At 47.3% G+C, this 19390-nt stretch overlaps 2 protein-coding genes across 3 annotated transcripts; both read left to right on the top strand.

Annotated features, from left to right (window-relative positions):
* The first annotated feature begins 2759 nt into the window (after positions 1-2759).
* On the top strand, positions 2760-12546 carry LOC110536568 (dual specificity protein kinase CLK2). Of its 2 annotated transcripts, none has more exons than XM_036940243.1 (11): positions 2760-3332; positions 4193-4283; positions 4450-4516; positions 4616-4732; positions 4837-5003; positions 5451-5545; positions 7569-7695; positions 7774-7856; positions 8259-8338; positions 8898-8988; positions 11380-12546. In XM_036940243.1, exons 1-11 carry the CDS (start codon positions 3273-3275, stop codon positions 11554-11556), a joined length of 1155 nt encoding a protein of 384 aa, XP_036796138.1. In that variant the 5' UTR covers positions 2760-3272; the 3' UTR covers positions 11557-12546. The 2 variants fall into 2 exon arrangements, with proteins under 2 accessions (XP_036796138.1, XP_036796133.1); XM_036940238.1 differs by having other exon boundaries at positions 2768-3332; positions 7566-7695.
* Positions 12547-17863: 5317 nt separating this feature from the next.
* LOC118938207 (complexin-3-like) lies at positions 17864-18826 on the top strand. Its single transcript, XM_036940227.1, has 2 exons — positions 17864-17947; positions 18382-18826. Exons 1-2 carry the CDS (start codon positions 17909-17911, stop codon positions 18601-18603), a joined length of 261 nt encoding a protein of 86 aa, XP_036796122.1. The 5' UTR covers positions 17864-17908; the 3' UTR covers positions 18604-18826.
* Positions 18827-19390: the final 564 nt, after the last annotated feature.

Here is a 19390-nt window from a genome sequence, read left to right as displayed (position 1 = left end):
TATGAGAGTTTATTTCAAGACTGGTTTGACAGATCATGCAATAGAGAGAGAATGGGTTGTTTAACTGACTAGCAGGTGTGAATCTCTGTCTTAAACAACCCACAATCTGAATCAACTGCCAAGAAATCATCTTTACCTGTTCTGTTATATCACACATTCCTTGGCTATGTTCCCAAAAAAATTCTATGAGGACACCTGTTAAATTTCAATGTATTGGGTCAACAACACCAGTGTGTATAAAGAAGGGGACTGGGCCCAGAAGACTACATTAGATCTGAAGAGACAGAATGAGGGGTGTTGTAGCTTGGCTTGTGTTGCTGTACTGTGTGTCTGGGACATGGGCTCAAGGGGGGAGTAGAGGGGACAGAGAGAATAATATCACTGAACAGGCTCACAGAGACGGATGAAAGAGAAAGGAAAGTGATGCTGAATAGTTGACCACCCAGCCTGATATCTGGACTGAGCTGAAGGTGCTGAGGAACATGGTGGTGGAACAGAGAGTGGAGCTGAGGAACATGGTGGTGGAACAGAGAGTGAAGCTGAGGTACATGGTGGTGGAACAGAGTGAAGCTGAGGAACATGGTGGTGGAACAGAGAGTGGAGCTGAGGAACATGGTGGTGGAACAGAGAGTGGAGCTGAGGAACATGGTGGTGGAACAGAGAGTGGAGCTGAGGAACATGGTGGTGGAACAGAGAGTGGAGCTGAGGAACATGGTGGTGGAACAGAGAGTGGAGCTGAGGAACATGGTGGTGGAACAGAGAGAGGAGCTGAGGAACATGGTGGTGGAACAGAGAGTGGAGCTGAGGAACATGGTGGTGGAACAGAGAGTGGAGCTGAGGAACATGGTGGTGGAACAGAGAGTGGAGCTGAGGAACATGGTGGTGGAACAGAGAGTGGAGCTGAGGAACATGGTGGTGGAACAGAGAGGAGCTGAGTATCACTAAGACTGAACTGCAGTTCTACAAGAACAAGGTGGAGGAACTGGAGAGACAGAACACAGGTGTATCTAATGTGATTACTGTAATCAGCAGAATTCAGTTGAATTCAACAGTTTCTTTGTATGATATTGTAGAATTTCAGGCCAGAGTGAGAGCCAGGTAGAGGAGCTGAAGACAGAGAATGCAGGTAATGTAGAGATTTAAATCATACAGTATGTAAAGAGGATGCTATATATTTGGTCCAAATCAGACAAGGAACAGGTTCCCAAAGTTTTTCCTATATTAGTAATTTCAGCCCAAGCAGCTACAGGCTTGTTTACACACCAATCTACATGTATAAACACACATGTCCAATGGGGCCAGATACAGACACTGAGTCCAACATCACTAACAGACTGCTCCAGTGTCTGGTGGCTTTGAGAGACTGACAGTGTTGATCTGTTATTCCTCTGATGCAGGTGTCTTCAGTGCTCCAGTGAGAGGAGTACATGGACTTGTAATGTGTAATGGACAGTACAATAGTCACGGAAGGTGATCGTATCTCTCCAATTCTGGGACTCTTGAACTGAAGGAGGGGCACTTGGTTTACATGAGTCTCTTATCAGGCTAAAGGATCTATGATGATTCTAATAAACACAGCTCCTTCAGTGACTTCCTGCTCTTTCCTATGTGAGATGAACACCACAAAAGCTGAAATAAAAAGTCCAATCTGTTATAACATTCCATGAAACATTATGACGGTAAAATAAAATTACTTAACGTCTTCTGTTCTGTTGACGTTTGACTGTATTTACTTGGATATAGATGAATGTTCAGCTCAGTAGTTTGGGTGGAAGGCAAAGGGTCAGCGTTGGGGGTTAGAGTGGTAATATATTTATTGTATGTAACTACAGACAAAATTAAATAACAGTCCAGATCAACAGTCAGTTTAACTGATCATTTCAAGCAGAAATGTATCAATTATGATGCTAAAGTGAATGTTTAAGTGATAAATCACATCCACTTCATTCTTTCTCTGCTTAATGATAACACTAGCAGCCCATTTAGCCTATTAAAGCTATACTGCTCCCATATTGATCTGTTACACCTATCCATCTACTAACCGACATACAGGCCAGGTCAGTATCACCAAACACAGACAGCAAACTTTAAAGGTACAATCCTGAGTTTGTGTCAGCCCAACAGCAGCCCACCCACTTGGTTTGGTGTAAAGCTTAGAGATGGGTCTAGTTGTGCTTGGTAACATTATTCCTAAAAAAGTTTCAGAAGTTGCACCTGTGCTTGTAGTGAAGAGATGCACTACATGGCAGTTTGGAACTCGGTAGGGAGTGTTGAAACTGAGGGCAGACACTTTTTACGCGCTACACCCTTCAGCACTCGGCAGTCCCGTTCTGTGAGCTTGTGTGGCCTGCCACTTTGTGGCTGAGCTGTTGTTGCTCCTAGACGTTTCCACTTCACAATAACAGTTGACCTGGGTAGCTCTAGCAGGGCAGAAATTTGACAAACTGACTTGTTGGAAAGGTAGCATCCTATGACGGTGCCACGTTGAAAGCAGTTCTTTGTGTAGGTGAAGAATATAAATGATTGAGTAATGTGTACATGTTGAAGTTCCTCCCTGGTATATCCGGAGAGTTAACTTCCTGGTAATTGCTTGAAAAAAATCTTAACTTGAAAATGAGCTCTGCTTGATCCTTGGAACAATTTTTTCTTCAACAGTATACACAGAGGGCAGGTGTAGAAAAACACTATGCCAGAGTGCCGGGGTCAAGGAGGTGACAGGAGTGTCAGGGAGGGAAACTAAATATGCCCCTAGTACACTCGCACACACCTACACTCACACACACTCCACATCTTGATTCTGTTCTCAGGACTTTCCCTCGGGGGTGTGACCAAAGGTTATTATTAGTGTCTGTCTCAACCGTCTTTCTCTCTCTCAATCTCCTGTATCCTTCTCATATCTCTCCTTCCCTATCTACTTTCTCCTCTGTCTGTCTCTTTGCTTCTCTGTTCTGTCTTCATCGGTTCATCTAATCTGTCTTTTTCTCTCATCTTGTTTCATTTGTACTTCACTCTCTTACTTTTGTCTCTTCTCTGCCACTCTATTTTTCTTCTTGCTGTTTTCTCTTCCCTCTGTTTACTTTTGTCTGTTCTGTCTTCCTCTGCACTGCTTTTTGCTCTGTCATTAGTTTCTGTCTCCTCTCTTCAGTCATCTTTCCTTTTTTTTCCTTTTGTGGACTTTATCCTCCCTTCTTCGCTGTCTTCTTTACCTACGCTGTATCTTCCTCTCCCCTCTTTTCCCTTATCTTCTTAATTCCCTCTCTCTGTTCTGAGTTATGGGGAAGACAGAGTTGTACTCTGTGTATAAGAACTTTCTGGACTGTCTCTGCCTCTCTGTGAGTACCCATCTGCATCTTACCTCCTCTTCCTCCTCGTCTGCTTCTCTCTCCCATTGTCTCCTTTCCTTCTCTCTCCCATTGTCTCCTTTCCTTCTCTCTCCCATACCCTCCTTTCCTCTGCTATGCACTGTTCATATGTTCACTGCCTTTTTCTTAATGTTTGAATTCATTTAGTTGTGTTTTGTGAAGTTTGATACAGCTCAGTTTTATTCCTGGCAACCCTTCTCTCTCTCTACCTGTGTTCTGCCTCTCTACCACAACTCATAGAGAGAGAGTCTGTGTGTGTGTTCATTCAGTCTGTAAGCCACCCTCTAAGTCAGAGAAAGTTGCCCGCTCAGCACTCTCTCTCTTTCTCTCAGCACTCTTTCTCCTTGTGATGTTCTGATATTAATAACAGTCTTAGAATGTAGATGGAAATAGTCACAGAGCTGCTCCATGCAGGCCAGCCAGTCACATGACATTTCTCATTTAGGCCCGTAATACCAGGACAGGACAGGACAGGAGAGGGTTTAGGGCTCCACTCTACTGTATGTACAGATAACATAGTCCACTACTGATATAGTTCACTAGTGCATACTCTGTTTAAGTGCTGTTCAGTTCCAGGTCCCAAGTCATTACATTCATCAGGAATGGACTGTTTTCTTAAAGAGTTAGGAGGAGCCTGTGGAATTGGATAACATCATCGGGGGCTTGCAACACTAGTCCTCAGCTTACAAGCATTTTAGATTATTAAGCAGCTGTTATGTCAGCTGTGTGTGTGTGTGTGTGTTATTGAGAGGCTCAGTCCAACTATGCTGACGACTTTTGCCCTGTTGTCCCCTCCTCTAAACCCCTGACCCCTGACTTCTGACCCCTAGCGGAGCAGCAGTGAGGGGCCAGGGAAGAACGAGAAGGCCCCTGATGATGGTCACCTGGCCTACCAGAATGGAGACGTTCTACAAGAGAGATGTAGGCTATGTTTACATCTACTAGTTCCTCCCACTATCCTCTAGTCTTCACACATTGAAAAGACAGGATAGGTGAATGTTTTCGAGCCCTCTCATAAAAGAGACTCCTCTACTTCCCAGTCTTTAATTGAATCCCCATGCCTCCATCTCTTCGTCTTCCCCATCAGATGAGGTTATCAGTCTGTTGGGAGAGGGCACCTTTGGGAAGGTGGTGACGTGTGTGGACCGGCGCAGGTATGAGAGGCATTTATAAAATACACATGCACACTCGTCAAGCATCAGGTGGAGCGTGTGCTGGTTGTTAGCTAGCTGTTCTCTCTGTCTCTCTCTCAGGGCTGGGGCACGTGTAGCTCTGAAGATCATTAAGAACATGGAGAAGTACAGACAAGCTGCTAAACTGGAGATCAATGTCCTGGAGAAAATCAATGAGAAAGACCCACACAACAAACAGTACGGAGTCTGATGAACCAGTAGAAAGTTTGAGAAGTTTTTTCCCTCACCTTCTGTGGCTTTCTCTTTACTTCTCCCCCCCCCCCCCCCCCTCTCGCTCTCAGTCAATGTGTTCAGATGCTGGACTGGTTTGACTACCATGGTCATGTGTGTATATCCATGGAGCTGCTAGCCCTCAGCACTTTTGACTTCCTGAAGGAGAACAACTTCCTGCCGTACTGTATGGATCACATCCGCCAGATGGCCTACCAGATCTGCCTCGCTGTCAACTGTGAGTGTGTCACACACATATATGTATGCCCATGTGCATGCTGGCAGCTCTCCAGAACCAGGGTTGGTGGTGACTACTTCCATAGACTATGACATTACTTACCAGGGATTGTTTCGTGTCTGGTATTGGTGTCTTTGACCAGAAGAGGGTGCTGGTTCATTGATGTAGCTCAGTCTACAAGCCTAAAACTCAACTCTGGGCCTCAAAGCCAGTTCCACTGCTTTTTTCATTGTTCCCCTCTAATCAGGGACTGATTTAGAGCAATTAAGTATCAGGTAGAAGAGAAAAGCAGCAGGCTCCGGACCTCGTAGGGTCAGAGTTGAATACCGCTGGTCTACTACATACTGTAGAGGAACTATGGGCAGCAAGTGCAACGCTGGGCAGTTTCAACTTGGCTGTCCAGGTATTATCATGATGGATGCATGGTTTATCTGTTTCCCTCTGCAGTTCTCCATATCAACAAGCTGACCCACACTGACCTCAAACCTGAGAACATCCTGTTTGTCAACTCTGACTACACCATCACTTACAACGCTGAGAAGGTGAGAGGGAGGGGGAGGGTTTCCTTCATCACTCTCTTCTTTACCTACGCTGTATCTGGGTGTTTCTCCTTTGGGCAAAAGTCCGTCCTCTGTCCTCTCTCCTCTGTCCTCTCTCATCTGTGACCCGGAAACCGATGAGTGGTCGAGGAGTGTGTCAATGTATTAGTAGGCAAAGAAGAGTGTCGTCCCCTCCTCGATAGCCACTTTTCATTGAGGACACTCATGTCTACAGTATCCTACTGCAGAAGAGTTTTGACATCTGCCACACCTCATTTGAAGTATACCACACCCCCTTTGAAACATACCACACCCCATTTGAATCAGGTTTGGTTTTGTCAGAGGAGAAAAACATGCACACTTTAAAAACAATATGCTACGTATTGTTTTAACCATAAACTGTTTTGCATCTTAATTTGTTTTGATCACTTTAAACATTTATTTTGGGATCCACCCCTGTAAACGTCATTTACCTGATGTGTGGAGAAGGACCGTTTCATTTCAACCCCGGTCACTCTCCTTACCAATCCTCCTAGATTAACTTGTACCTTTTTCAAAATGAGGCGATAGAGGACGGAGGATAGAAGACGGAGGATAGAGGGCGGAGGATAGAGGGCGGAGGATAGAGGGAGGAGGATAGAGGGAGGAGAAGAGAGGACAAAGGAGAGAGGGCGGAGGAGAGAGGGCGGAGGCGAGAGGACGAAGGATAGAGGGCGGAGGAGAGAGGGCGGAGGAGAGAGGGCGGAGGAGGGAGGACCGAGGAGGGAGGACCGAGGAGGCAGGACCGAGGAGGCAGGATGGAGGATAGAGGACGGAGGATAGTGGACGGAGGATAGTGGACGGAGGATAGTGGACGGAGGAGAGAGGACGAAGGACAGAGGGCGGAGGAGAGAGGGCGGAGGATAGTGGACTGAGGAGAGAGGACGAAGGAGAGAGGGCGGAGGAGGGAGGACCGAGGGCGGAGGAGGGAGGACGGAGGAGAGAGGACGAAGGAGAGAGGACGGAGGATAGTGGACTGAGGAGAGAGGGCGGAGGAGAGAGGGCGGAGGATGGAGGGCGGAGGAGGGAGGACCGAGGGGTGAGGACCGTGGAGGGAGGACGGAGGATAGAGGGCGGAGGATAGAGGGCGGAGGATAGAGGGCGGAGGATAGAGGGCGGAGGATAGAGGGCGGAGGATAGAGGGCGGAGGATAGAGGGCGGAGGATAGAGGGCGGAGGATAGAGGGCGGAGGATAGAGGGCGGAGGACAGAGGGCGGAGGATGGAGGATGGAGGACGGAGGATAGAGGACGGAGGATAGAGGACGGAGGATAGAGGACGGAGGATAGAGGACGGAGGATAGAGGACGGAGGATAGAGGACGGAGGATAGAGGACGGAGGATAGAGGACGGAGGATAGAGGGAGGAGGAGAGAGGACTGAGGAGAGAGGACTGAGGAGAGAGGACTGAGGAGAGAGGACTGAGGAGAGAGGACTGAGGAGAGAGGACTGAGGAGAGAGGACTGAGGAGAGAGGACTGAGGAGAGAGGACTGAGGTGAGAGGGTGGAGGAGAGAGGGCGGAGGAGAGAGGGCGGAGGAGAGAGGGCGGAGGAGAGAGGGCGGAGGAGAGAGGGCGGAGGAGAGAGGGTGGAGGAGAGAGGACGAAGAAGGTGAGCAAATTTAATTGATAAAATGCCTGTATCTTCCTTTCCCCTCCTTTCTTCTTGTCTTCTCCCAACCCCCCCCCCCCCCTCTCTGTCCCCCCTCTCTCTCTCCCCCCCCCTCTCTCTTTCTGTCCCCCCCCCCTCTCTCTGTCCCCCCTCTCTCTCTGCCCCCCCTCTCTCTCTGTCCCCCCTCTCTCTCTGCCCCCCCCTCTCTCTTTCTGTCCCCCCCCTCTCTCTGTCCCCCCCTCTCTCTCTGTCCCCCCCCTCTCTCTGTCCCCCCCTCTCTCTATCTGCCCCCCCCCCCTCTCTCTGTCCCCCCCTCTCTCTCTGCCCCCCCCCCCCCTCCCTCCTCTCTCTGTCCCCCCCACCTCTATTTCTCTCAGAAGCGGGATGAGAGGAAAGTGAAGGATACAACAGTAAGGCTGGTGGATTTTGGCAGTGCCACGTTTGACCACGAACACCACAGCACCATCATATCTACACGCCACTACCGCGCTCCTGAAGTTATTCTGGGTAACCTACACACATCACACTCACACACTCTAATCTTGGACTATTGGCTAGCCAACATTTGTTACTGTTCCAACTCAGAGCTGGGCTGGAGTCATCCGTGTGATGTCTGGAGTATCGGCTGCATCCTGTTTGAGTACTATGAAGGCTTCACCCTATATCAGGTACTGTGTGTTTGTGTGTGTGGACATGTTTAACTATACTTGTGGGGACCAGAAGTCCCTACAAGAATAGTAAACAAATACAAATTTGACCAACTGGGGATATTTTGTTAGTCCCCACAAGGTCAAATGCTATTTCTCGGGGGTTAGAGTTAGAGTTAGGAGTTAGGGTTAGTTTAAGGGTTATGAGCGAGGGTTAGGATTAAAGTTAGTGTTAAGGTTAGGTTTTGGGGTTAGGGGTCAGGGTTTAGGGAAAACAGGATGTTGAATAGGACTGAATTGTGTGTCCCCACAATCTTAGTTACAAAAGACTGTGTGTGTGTTTGTTGTTTGTGTGATACAAGTGAAAGTGAACTAATTTGGGAGTTTATAGCTTCTGCTGACCAGTGTTTGTGTTTGTCTCAGACCCATGACAACCAGGAGCACCTGGCCATGATGGAGAGAGTACGGGGACCTCTCCCCTCTACGATGATCTGCAAGACCAGGTAACACATGATGACAGTTACACACACACACATACACACTCCTCACAGACACACATACACATACACACTCATCATAGACACATACACACTTCTCACACACACACATACACACTCCTCACAGACACACATACACACTCCTCATAGACACACATACACATACACACTCCTCATAGACACATACACACTTCTCACACACACACATACACACTTCTCACACACACACATACACACTCCTCACAGACACACATACACATACACACTCCTCATAGACACATACACACTTCTCACAGACACACATACACACTCCTCACAGACACACATACACACTCCTCACAGACACACATACACACTCCTCATAGACACACATACACACTCCTCACAGACACACATACACACACCTCATAGACACACATACACACTCCTCATAGACACACATACACACTCCTCCCAGACACACATACACACTCCTCACAGACACACATACACACTCCTCATAGACACACATACACACTCCTCACAGACACACATAGTATACACTTTGTGTGATTTGTCCTTTCAGGAAGCAGAAGTATTTTCACTGCAGGCGTCTAGACTGGAACGATAACTCCAAGGCAGGACGATACGTCAAAGACCACATTAAACCTCTATGGGTAAGTTACCCCTGAGATAAAGACACTCTAACCTGAGACTGGACTGGAACGATAACTCCAAGGCAGGACGATACGTCAAAGACCACATTAAACCTCTATGGGTAAGTTACCCCTGAGATAAAGACACTCTAACCTGAGACTGGACTGGAACGATAACTCCAAGGCAGGACGATACGTCAAAGACCACATTAAACCTCTATGGGTAAGTTAGCCCTGAGATAAAGACACTCTAACCTGAGACTGGACTGGAACGATAACTCCAAGGCAGGACGATACGTCAAAGACCACATTAAACCTCTATGGGTAAGTTAGCCCTGAGATAAAGACACTCTAACCTGAGACTGGACTGGAACGATAACTCCAAGGCAGGACGATACGTCAAAGACCACATTAAACCTCTATGGGTAAGTTAGCCCTGAGATAAAGACACTCTAACCTGAGACTGGACTGGAACGATAACTCCAAGGCAGGACGATACGTCAAAGACCACATTAAACCTCTATGGGTAAGTTAGCCCTGAGATAAAGACACTCTAACCTGAGACTGGACTGGAACGATAACTCCAGGGCAGGACGATACGTCAAAGACCACATTAAACCTCTATGGGTAAGTTAGCCCTGAGATAAAGACACTCTAACCTGAGACTGGACTGGAACGATAACTCCAAGGCAGGACGATACGTCAAAGACCACATTAAACCTCTATGGGTAAGTTAGCCCTGAGATAAAGACACTCTAACCTGAGACTGGACTGGAACGATAACTCCAGGGCAGGACGATACGTCAAAGACCACATTAAACCTCTATGGGTAAGTTAGCCCTGAGATAAAGACACTCTAACCTGAGACTGGACTGGAACGATAACTCCAAGGCAGGACGATACGTCAAAGACCACATTAAACCTCTATGGGTAAGTTAGCCCTGAGATAAAGACACTCTAACCTGAGACTGGACTGGAACGATAACTCCAAGGCAGGACAATTTGTCAAAGACCACATTAAACCTCTATGGGTAAGTTACCCCTGAGATAAAGACACTCTAACCTGAGACTGGACTGGAAAAGCCTTAGATACTTGGCACCTAAAGACACCAGTCTCAACGTCAACAGTGAGGAGGCGACTCCGGGATGCTGGCCTTCTAGGCAGAGTTCCTCTGTCCAGTGTCTGTGTTCTTTTGCCCATCTTAATCTTTTTTTTTTATTGGCCAGTCTGAGATATGGCTTTTTCTTTGCAACTCTGCCTAGAAGGCCAGCATTCTAGAGTCGCCTCTTCACTGTTGACGTTGAGACTGGTGTTTTGCAGGTACTATTTAATGAATCTGCCAGTTGAGGACTTGTGAGGCGTTTGTTTCTCAAACTAGACACTCTAATGTACTTGTCCTCTTGCTCAGTTGTGCACCGGGGCCTCCCACTCCTCTTTCTATTCTGGTTAGAGCCATTTTGTGCTGTTCGGTGAAAGGGGGTAGTACACAGCAATGTACAAGATCTTCAGTTTCCTGGCAATTTCTCACATGGAATAGTCTTCATGTCTCAGAACAAGAATAGACTTACGTGTTTCAGAAGAAAAGTCTTTGTTTCTGGCCCTTTTGAGCCTGTAATCGAGAACCCACAAACTGGTCTAAATAAGGCCAGTTTTATTGCTTCTTTAATCAGAACTACAGTTTTCAGCTGTGCTAACATAATTGCAAAAGGGTTTTCTAATGATCAAGTAGCCTTTTAAAATGATAAACTTGGATTAGCTAACACAACGTGCCATTGGAACACAGGAGTGATGGTTGCTGATAATGGGCCTCTGTACACCTATGTAGATATTCCATCAAAAATCAGCCGTTTCCAGCTACACTAGTCATTTACAACGTTAATAATGTCAACACTGTATTTCTGATCAATTTGATGTTATTTTAATGGACAAAAAATTTGCTTTGTGACCCCAAACTTTTGAACGGTAGTGTAGATGCCTTAGATACTTGACACCTGAAGATACCCTCTAACCTGAGACTGTACATGAAAGAATATCTGCTTGTTTGTGTTTCAATACGTAGTCATATTTCTGAACAAACCTATTCCATTACTATGAGTTTGGCTGAACACAAAATTAGGAATCCAATGTGCCATTTGTTTATTTCTGTGTTTACGTGACTAATGCTACTACTTTTTGGAAAATGTGTTGTATTTAAATAAAATAAAAACTACAAATGTATTTGGTGCTTCACTGCCTTGCAATAGGAGGTGGCTTATGCTGTGGACTTGGTCATGGCATGAGTGTATGAATGTGTGTGTGTGGACCTTAGATAACAGAGAAAATACATCCTTATTGATGTCTTTGTGTTAATTGAACCCCTCCTCTCTCTCTCTATCTCTCTCTCTCTCTCTCTTTCTCTCTCTCTACTTCAGAGATACCGGTTATCAGAAGCTAAGGAGCATCATCAGTTCTTTGACCTGTTGGAGAAGATGCTGGAGTACGAGCCCTCCAAACGCCTCTCTCTCTCCTCCGCCCTCCTCCATCCCTTCTTCCTACCACTCCGTAGGGGCAGCAAGGCCTGGGAGAGCACCCGGAACATCTGCCGATGACCACTGACCTTTAACCCTTGACATGGATGCGAGGAAGGACAGCCCAACCATGTCATACAACGTGCCGTTGTAATGTGTCAGGAAGTCGTGCTTTGTGACAAACTGGTGTCCGGAATCCCTGTGTATTATGAGGGAAATAGGCTAATCTGACCTCAGAATCCCTGTGTATTATGAGGGAAATAGGCTAATCTGACCTCAGAATCCCTGTGTATTATGAGGGAAATAGGCTAATCTGACCTCAGTGTCTGGGGCAAATGTATCCTTCTCCACCTTTAACATAAAACATGGAATGGAGAGAGTCTGTCACTTCCCTTTAGGGTTTGATTCAGTGGAGGCTGCAGAGGGGAGGACAGGCTCATAATAATGTCTGGAACGGAGTGAATGGAATGGCATCAAACCAGGTGTTTGATGTATTTGATATCATTCTACTCATTTTGCTCCATCCCTCCTCCCCTCCATCTCCTCCCCTCCCCTCATTTTGCTCCTCCCTAATTATGGTGCAACCAATCTCCTGTGGTTTGATTGGCAGTGTCCTTATGCTGATTGACAGCTTCGCTGCACAGTGGAGGCGGGCCTAGTGGCAGTGATACATGCATTATGTATGTAGAGCACGCTGTTTTAACTGCAGCATAACATTACACACACACACACACACACACACACACACACACACACACACACACACACTCTCTCTCTCTATCTATTACAGTTTTATTTTTGTAACGCTGTAACTGGAGATTGTTGTTGACACTTTTGTTTATGAGCTGTATAAACTGTTTATTAATCTATAATAATGTTGCATTTGCACAGATGGGCTCATTGCTCCCTACAAAACACACACACACACACACACACACACACACACACACACACACACACACACACACACACACACACACACACACAGCATTTCTTTTTGTAACACCAACTGGAGATATTGGTGGAATGACTTGAATAAACGATTTATTGATGGTGCTATAATAATATGAACCCTTCTACTGATATATATCCTACTAGCTGAATCACACAGACACCAACACAACACCCTGTGCTCCATTTGGACCCTGGCCTCTTTATTGCAAGCTTAGTAGGGAGCATGGTCATAAGGCTATATACTGTAGGTATGTGAGGGAGAGCAAGTGGAAGAACAAGGGAGGGAGGGAGGGAGGGAGAGGGAGGGAGGGAGGGAGGGAGGGAGGGAGGGAGGGAGGGAGGGAGAGAGAGAGAGAGAGAGAGAGAGAGAGAAGAGATAGTCTTGATGAGTTTTCTTTCTTCAGCCTTGGCAGTGCTGAGAGGTGGCTTTAAGGCAGTGCTGAGAGGTGGCTTTAAGGCAGTGCTGAGAGGTGGCTTTAAGGCAGCGCTGAGAGGTGGCTTTAAGGCAGTGCTGAGAGGTGGCTTTAAGGCAGCGCTGAGAGGTGGCTTTAAGGCAGCGCTGAGAGGTGGCTTTAAGGCAGCGCTGAGAGGTGGCTTTAAGGCAACGCTGAGAGGTGGCTTTAAGGCAGCGCTGAGAGGTGGCTTTAAGGCAGCGCTGAGAGGTGGCTTTAAGGCAGCGCTGAGAGGTGGCTTTAAGGCAACGCTGAGAGGTGGCTTTAAGGCAGCGCTGAGAGGTGGCTTTAAGGCAGTGCTGAGAGGTGGCTTTAAGGCAGTGCTGAGAGGTGGCTTTAAGGCAGTGCTGAACGTAAGCTCAGTCGGAAAGTCAACGTACGGTTAATGTAGTGAGACCTCACCGGTCTATATCTGAGTGTAGAGAGAGACACTGACAGAGGAAGTGTGTGTGTGTGACCGACTATTAGTTGAACGTTTTGGACAGGCTTCTTTATTCTCATGTGTTTGAGTGTGTGAAGCTCACAGGGGAAGCACGTGTGTTTCCCATGTCTCTGTGTGTCTTGTCAGTGAGAGCAGTCTCAGACTGAGTCATGGTAATTCACACACACTAACATTAGACAGCCCTGTTATTGTACTGGTCTGAAAGGAATGACCTTAGTACATCCCTGACCTGTGCGTGTGTATAAGAGAGAAAGAGGGAGAAACAGTGTGTGTGTTTGTTTGTTTGTTTGTTTGTTTGTTTGTTTGTGTGCGTGCGTGCGTGCGTGCTCTGGTCAGGCTGGCCGCCCTTCACATGCTGGACACTGATCCACAGTGGAATCCCTAAAGAAGCTCAGACAGCAGTGATTCTGGAAGCTCCAACACACATACACCACAGGTGGTACCTTAACTGGGGAGGACAGGCTCGTGGTAATGTCTGGAGCGGAATACGGGGAATGGTATCAAATACATTAAACACCTGGTTTCCATTTGTCTGTTCCAGCCATTATTATGAGCCGTCCTCCCCTCAGCAGCCTCCACTGACATACACACTTTACACCCTGCTAACCGTCCACCTTCCTCCTGGCTATAAATGGACTCACTACCACTCCTGACCTACTGGACTCCTTAATGTCTTGCTGCCCATGTGTCCCTGTACTCTGTCTTACCCCCCCGGCCCCCCCACCCTCCTTATGTTTGCTTGATGTTTTTTGTGATTTTCTGTCTGCTGTCTCTGTTTCTCTCTTCTTGATTATCTCTTGTCTTATTATTATGTTGTTGTTTTGTAAAGTGTGTTGTGACTTTGTTAAATGCACTTTAAATAAATTCAGATTTAATTTGATTTTTTTACAAACACATTACACAGTTTGTATAACATCTATCTTTATCATGAAATATCCCATGTAACTACTATTCTCCTAACAGTAGTTTCCAAGTATTATGTCCCTCTAAAGACACTGTAGTGTCCCTACCCAGCATCTGTGTGGTACATTGAAAGGTGTTAATGTTGCCCGTTGACTTATCTCACCCTCTGTGGCAGTAGGATGTCGTCAGTTTCAAATTTCTCCCCCTAGCGGTTATAATTATAGAAGAGCTGGTCCTAAATCTGTGCATAAGGATCTGTGACAGAGGGTCTGTGGGCTCTCTCCTCCATCTCGTTAAGGAATTAATGGTGTCCTCATCTGTCACAAACCAAGGCCCAGGGGGTTGGAGGTGAAGAGGGGGGAGGGGGAGGGGAGTGGAGAAGGGAGAGGGGGAGGGGAGAGGGGCGGTTGGATTGACTGGGAGATGGCGAACCTTGGGGGCCCCACACACACACTCTCTCCCTCCATCCCCCATGTCCTGTCTAATATGTCCTGGCTGAGCTTGAACTGTACAGATCTACTATCTTAATTTCATCACTATGTTGAGGCAGAGCATCTTCCTGCGCAGCAGAAAATGCAAACTGGTAGTGTGTTCAAGGTTTAAAAAGGCTTCTAAAGTTTGTAATTCCCATTTAAATATGTCAGATTTGATTTGCCCTAATGACCAATGTATTAATCCCTACAAAACTGTCCATAAATTATAATCCACATAATAACTCACATTTCCTGTTGTTGAAGGTTCATTTTCCTGCTGTGAGAAACTGGTCAAATGAAGATACTGTAGCAATTCCTGATGCTGCAGGATCATTTTCCTGCTGTGAGAAACTGGTCAAATGAAGATACTGTAGCAATTCCTGATGCTGCAGGATCATTTTCCTGCTGTGAGAAACTGGTCAAATGAAGATACTGTAGCAATTCCTGATGCTGCAGGAGAAGATGAATGGACACCAAGCCAAACAGCTGGCCACCTGATGTCCTTCTCAGGGTTCTGTCACATCTTTATGTCTCCTTTCATTGTGTTTTTAGTTTGTGTAATGTTATAGACACACACACACACACACACACACACACACACACACACACACACACACACACACACACACACACACACACACACACACACACACACACACACACCTACACACACACACACACACACACACACACACACACACACACACACACACACACCTACACCTACACCTACACCTACACACACACACCTACACACACACACACACACACACACACACACACACACACCTACACACACACATACACACACACACACACACACACACACACACACACACACACACACACACACACACACACACACACACACACACACCTACACACACACACACACACACACCTACACACACACACATGCATTCCTGGCACTAGCCACACGGCTAGTAAACCAGACTGTCTGTGTCCTGACAGCTGCTCTTTCTGTCCGTCTCACAACAGACCTGAGATAAACAGGGGTCATATCTCTTCTTTCAATGCTCTCTACTCCCTCACCATCCCTCCATCCATCCATCCCTCCCATACCTCCATCCCTCCCATACCTCCATCCGTACCTCCATCCCTCCCATACCTCCATCCCTCTATCCCTCCATCCATACCTCCATCCCTCTATCCCTCCCATACCATCCCTCCATCCCTTCATCCATCCCTCCATCCCTCCCTCCATCCCTCCCTCCCTTTCCATCACCTGTTCTCTCTATCTGCTGTGTCTGACTACCTGGAATGACTTGCCCTGTCAGTCTCAGGTGGTTTAGGAAAACAATTGGGGAAATGGCTGCAGAGTGCACACGGTTATGTTTCCACGCCTGTTGAAGATCCATAATGGTTGAAGTGGTGCTGTTTGAGACTAGAAGAGAATCTAGAGTATGAGAAGACATTGTCCTTTTTCCTCATTCCCGCCCCTTTTGCTGGATGGTCTTCAGATCAGTATGTAGTAACTACTGTCTTCTGCTCTGAACACAGACTGCTGTCTCATACTGACAGACTGACTTTCCCTCACGCCGTATATCTCTCTCTGTCTGCCTCTATACTCCCATTATCTACTGAACTCAGAGCCCTTCCATCCATCTGGCCTGTCTTAAACCTCCACCGTCATCCTGATCACAGCTGGTTAAACCTGATCGAAGATCACTTTGTCTTTCTGCCTTCTAATGGTTGGAGATTGGGTATTGGGATTGCATAAACAGATCCCAGACCTGTGCTTAAGGCATCATCTACCTAGAAAGCGTGAGGGATGGTAACTTGTTGGAACTTTTTAAAGGTAATAATACCCTGCCATCCTTTCTGTTTGTCACACAAGCACACAGTCAGTCAGGAGAGTGTCTAACCCAACATGACATCAGCTAATGTGTCTCTAAGTCTTCTTCATACACAGGGTGCAGTCCCTGTTTCTGCTAACGAGATTCCCCTCGTTAAGTCCATAAGGAGGTCATCTCAAGGGGGGGTAATAGTAAAGAGGGAGGGGTATAGAGGATGAGGGGGGAATGGGTTGAATAGTAGATCATCGGGGAGGAAAGCTGTTATTTTCACCTGAGAGGGCAATAGAACACACAGCACAAGGAGTGGAGGAGAGCAGGAAAGGAGAGCAGGAAGAACTTTGTCTGTGGGGTTGCTCTTCTCATTGCTTTCAGTTGACCTCAAGGCTTTGTGGAACTGGACTATGGGACACGGTTAGCTACAGTATATGGCCTCTGGCTGAAGCTCTAAGGACTTTGTGGGTGTTTGAGGCTCAGGCCTACTGTGGATGTCTGGGTAAGGAAGTACTGGACTGGGCTTGTGTGTGTCTATCTGAAACGCTGCACATGCTGTCTGGGTGTAATCTCTAACTGCCTGTTTGTGTCCTTGTCCTTGTAGGTACTGAGCCCCTGAGTCATTGTCTATGAATACACTGGCTGTCTGTACTGTAGTGAGTGTGTCCAAGCCAGCTAACCTCAAGGAGGAAGATGTGGGAGATGCGCACAGACACAAACATATGTCCTACAGAACACGAATGAAAAAGGACACTCTTTGATGCTTCTGAGTGTGAAGTAACACACATAGGTTACACTACAGAGAGTTCTGGACGTACCCTCTCTTTCTCTCACACACACACACACACACACACACACACACACACACACACACACACACACACACACACACACACACACACACACACACACACACACACACACATACACACACTCTATAACAGACACCCTGAGACATGGATACTATGGTGAAGCAGTCTCTGGCGGTGCCCATGAAGAAGCTGTCCAGCTGTGTGACAGGAGTGAAGGAGAGAGAGGTGTGGGCCAGGCGCAGGGCCAAGAGGTGGACAGGAGGAGTAAAGAGCAGCCCTCCACGGACGGGACAGACCTCCGTCACACGCTCCTACCAAACTGACCTGGAGAAAGAGAGGTGAGTGACTGCAAACATAACTACAACATGACCACTGTGGTCAATGTGGAGATTAGAAACAACACCATGAGGAGATTATGGATGAAAACCAGCTTGGTAACAGACAGGTTGGGGGTTGGCGGTGATGGGTTTTAGGGCAGGGATGTATTTATGTTTGTGTGTGTGTCTGTCTATGTGTTACATGTAGTTGTGTTGATTCCAGGAAGCTGAGGGAAGCCCTGAATGCTCAGAAGCACGCAGAGAGAGCCGCCATGAGGGATCACTTCAGGAAGAAGTACCAGCTCTCCAAGGTTAGTGTGTTGCATTAGCAGAACAAATTATACCCCTATCTCCTAGCCCTATCTCCTAGCCCTATCTCCTAGCCCCTATCTCCTAGCCCCTATCTCCTAGCCCCTATCTCCTAGCCCTATATCCTAGCCCCTATATCCTAGCCCCTATCTCCTAGCCCCTATCTCCTAGCTCCTATCTCCTAGCCCCTATCTCCTAGCCCCTATCTCCTAGACCCTATCTCCTAGACCCTATCTCCTATCTCCTAGCCCTTAGCCCCTATCTCCTAGCCCCTAGCCCTTAGCCCCTATCACCTAGACCCTATCTCCTATCTCCTAGCCCTTAGCCCCTATCTCCTAGCCCCATACCCATAACCCTTAAAGCAGTGCTATATTTAAACTGTATTTTTTCCTCGTCACCCTACCCCTCTCTTCCCAACTCTCTTCCCAACCCCCAGAGTTCCAAGGACACCAGCCACCTGAGTGCGGCGCAAGGGAAAGTGGCACTCCCCCGTCAACTGGCTAAACTGATTGGTCCTGAGACCCCGGCCAAGGACGATGGCTACAGCCTGCTGAGCGCCTTCCAAGGCCTCAACTTCAACATGGGGATGCTTGGAGGCAAGCAGACCAAGTCGTCCACTCCAATGTCAGTCAACGGAGAGGCCTGCAAAGTCATGTGATCAAAGAGAACATACTAGATACTACACAGAATCAACCTGCAACATGCTAAAAACATGCATTATGCCTAAATGATGAAGAATAACATTTTAACACAACGTAGTAGCAGATTGGAGGGAACACATTGACAGACGACTTTGTCACAGTTGCTCCTCTATCCCTTTATCTCCTTATCTGTCTTTAACTCTCTCTTCCCCCCTCTTCCTCTCTCTCTCTCTTCACCCCTCTCCCTCTCTCTCCCCACCCCTGTCTCTCTCTCCACCCCTCTCTCTCTCTCCACCCCTCTCTCCCGCTCTCCCTCTCTCTCTTCGCCCTTTCTCTCTCTTTCTTCACACCCCCCTCTCTCGCTCTCTCTCTCTCTTTTCACCCCTCTCTCTCTCCACCTCTCTCTCTCTTTCTCTCTTTCTTCACCCCCGCTCTCTCTCTCTTCAACCTTCTCTCTCCCTTCACCCGCCTCTCTCTCTCCCTCTCTCTCACACCAACCCCCCCCCATCTCTCTCACTCTCTCTCGCTGAGTTATCTGCTGATCAGATTGTTGACAATAGAGCCAGGCTGTGAGGACGACTCGTCAGGGGAAATGATGTCATGAATGACGTCATCCCTGTGTCACTGATAGCAGGACATGGCTGTCATTGTTACTATTTGCATAGAACTGGTCTGGACCATACAGGAACTAACTGGATGAAACTGGATTGGACCTGTTACAGATCATTAGGCCCATTTGGGGCCCACACACACAGGGAAGGAATCCTTACAAGATTATAACCTTAAGTGTTGTTTTCACATATA

Source organism: Oncorhynchus mykiss, chromosome 2, assembly GCF_013265735.2.
Source record: "Oncorhynchus mykiss isolate Arlee chromosome 2, USDA_OmykA_1.1, whole genome shotgun sequence".
Lineage (NCBI taxonomy): Eukaryota > Metazoa > Chordata > Actinopteri > Salmoniformes > Salmonidae > Oncorhynchus > Oncorhynchus mykiss.
The sequence above is the reverse complement of the archived record's forward strand: the minus strand, read 5'-3'. Positions and strand labels throughout refer to the sequence as shown.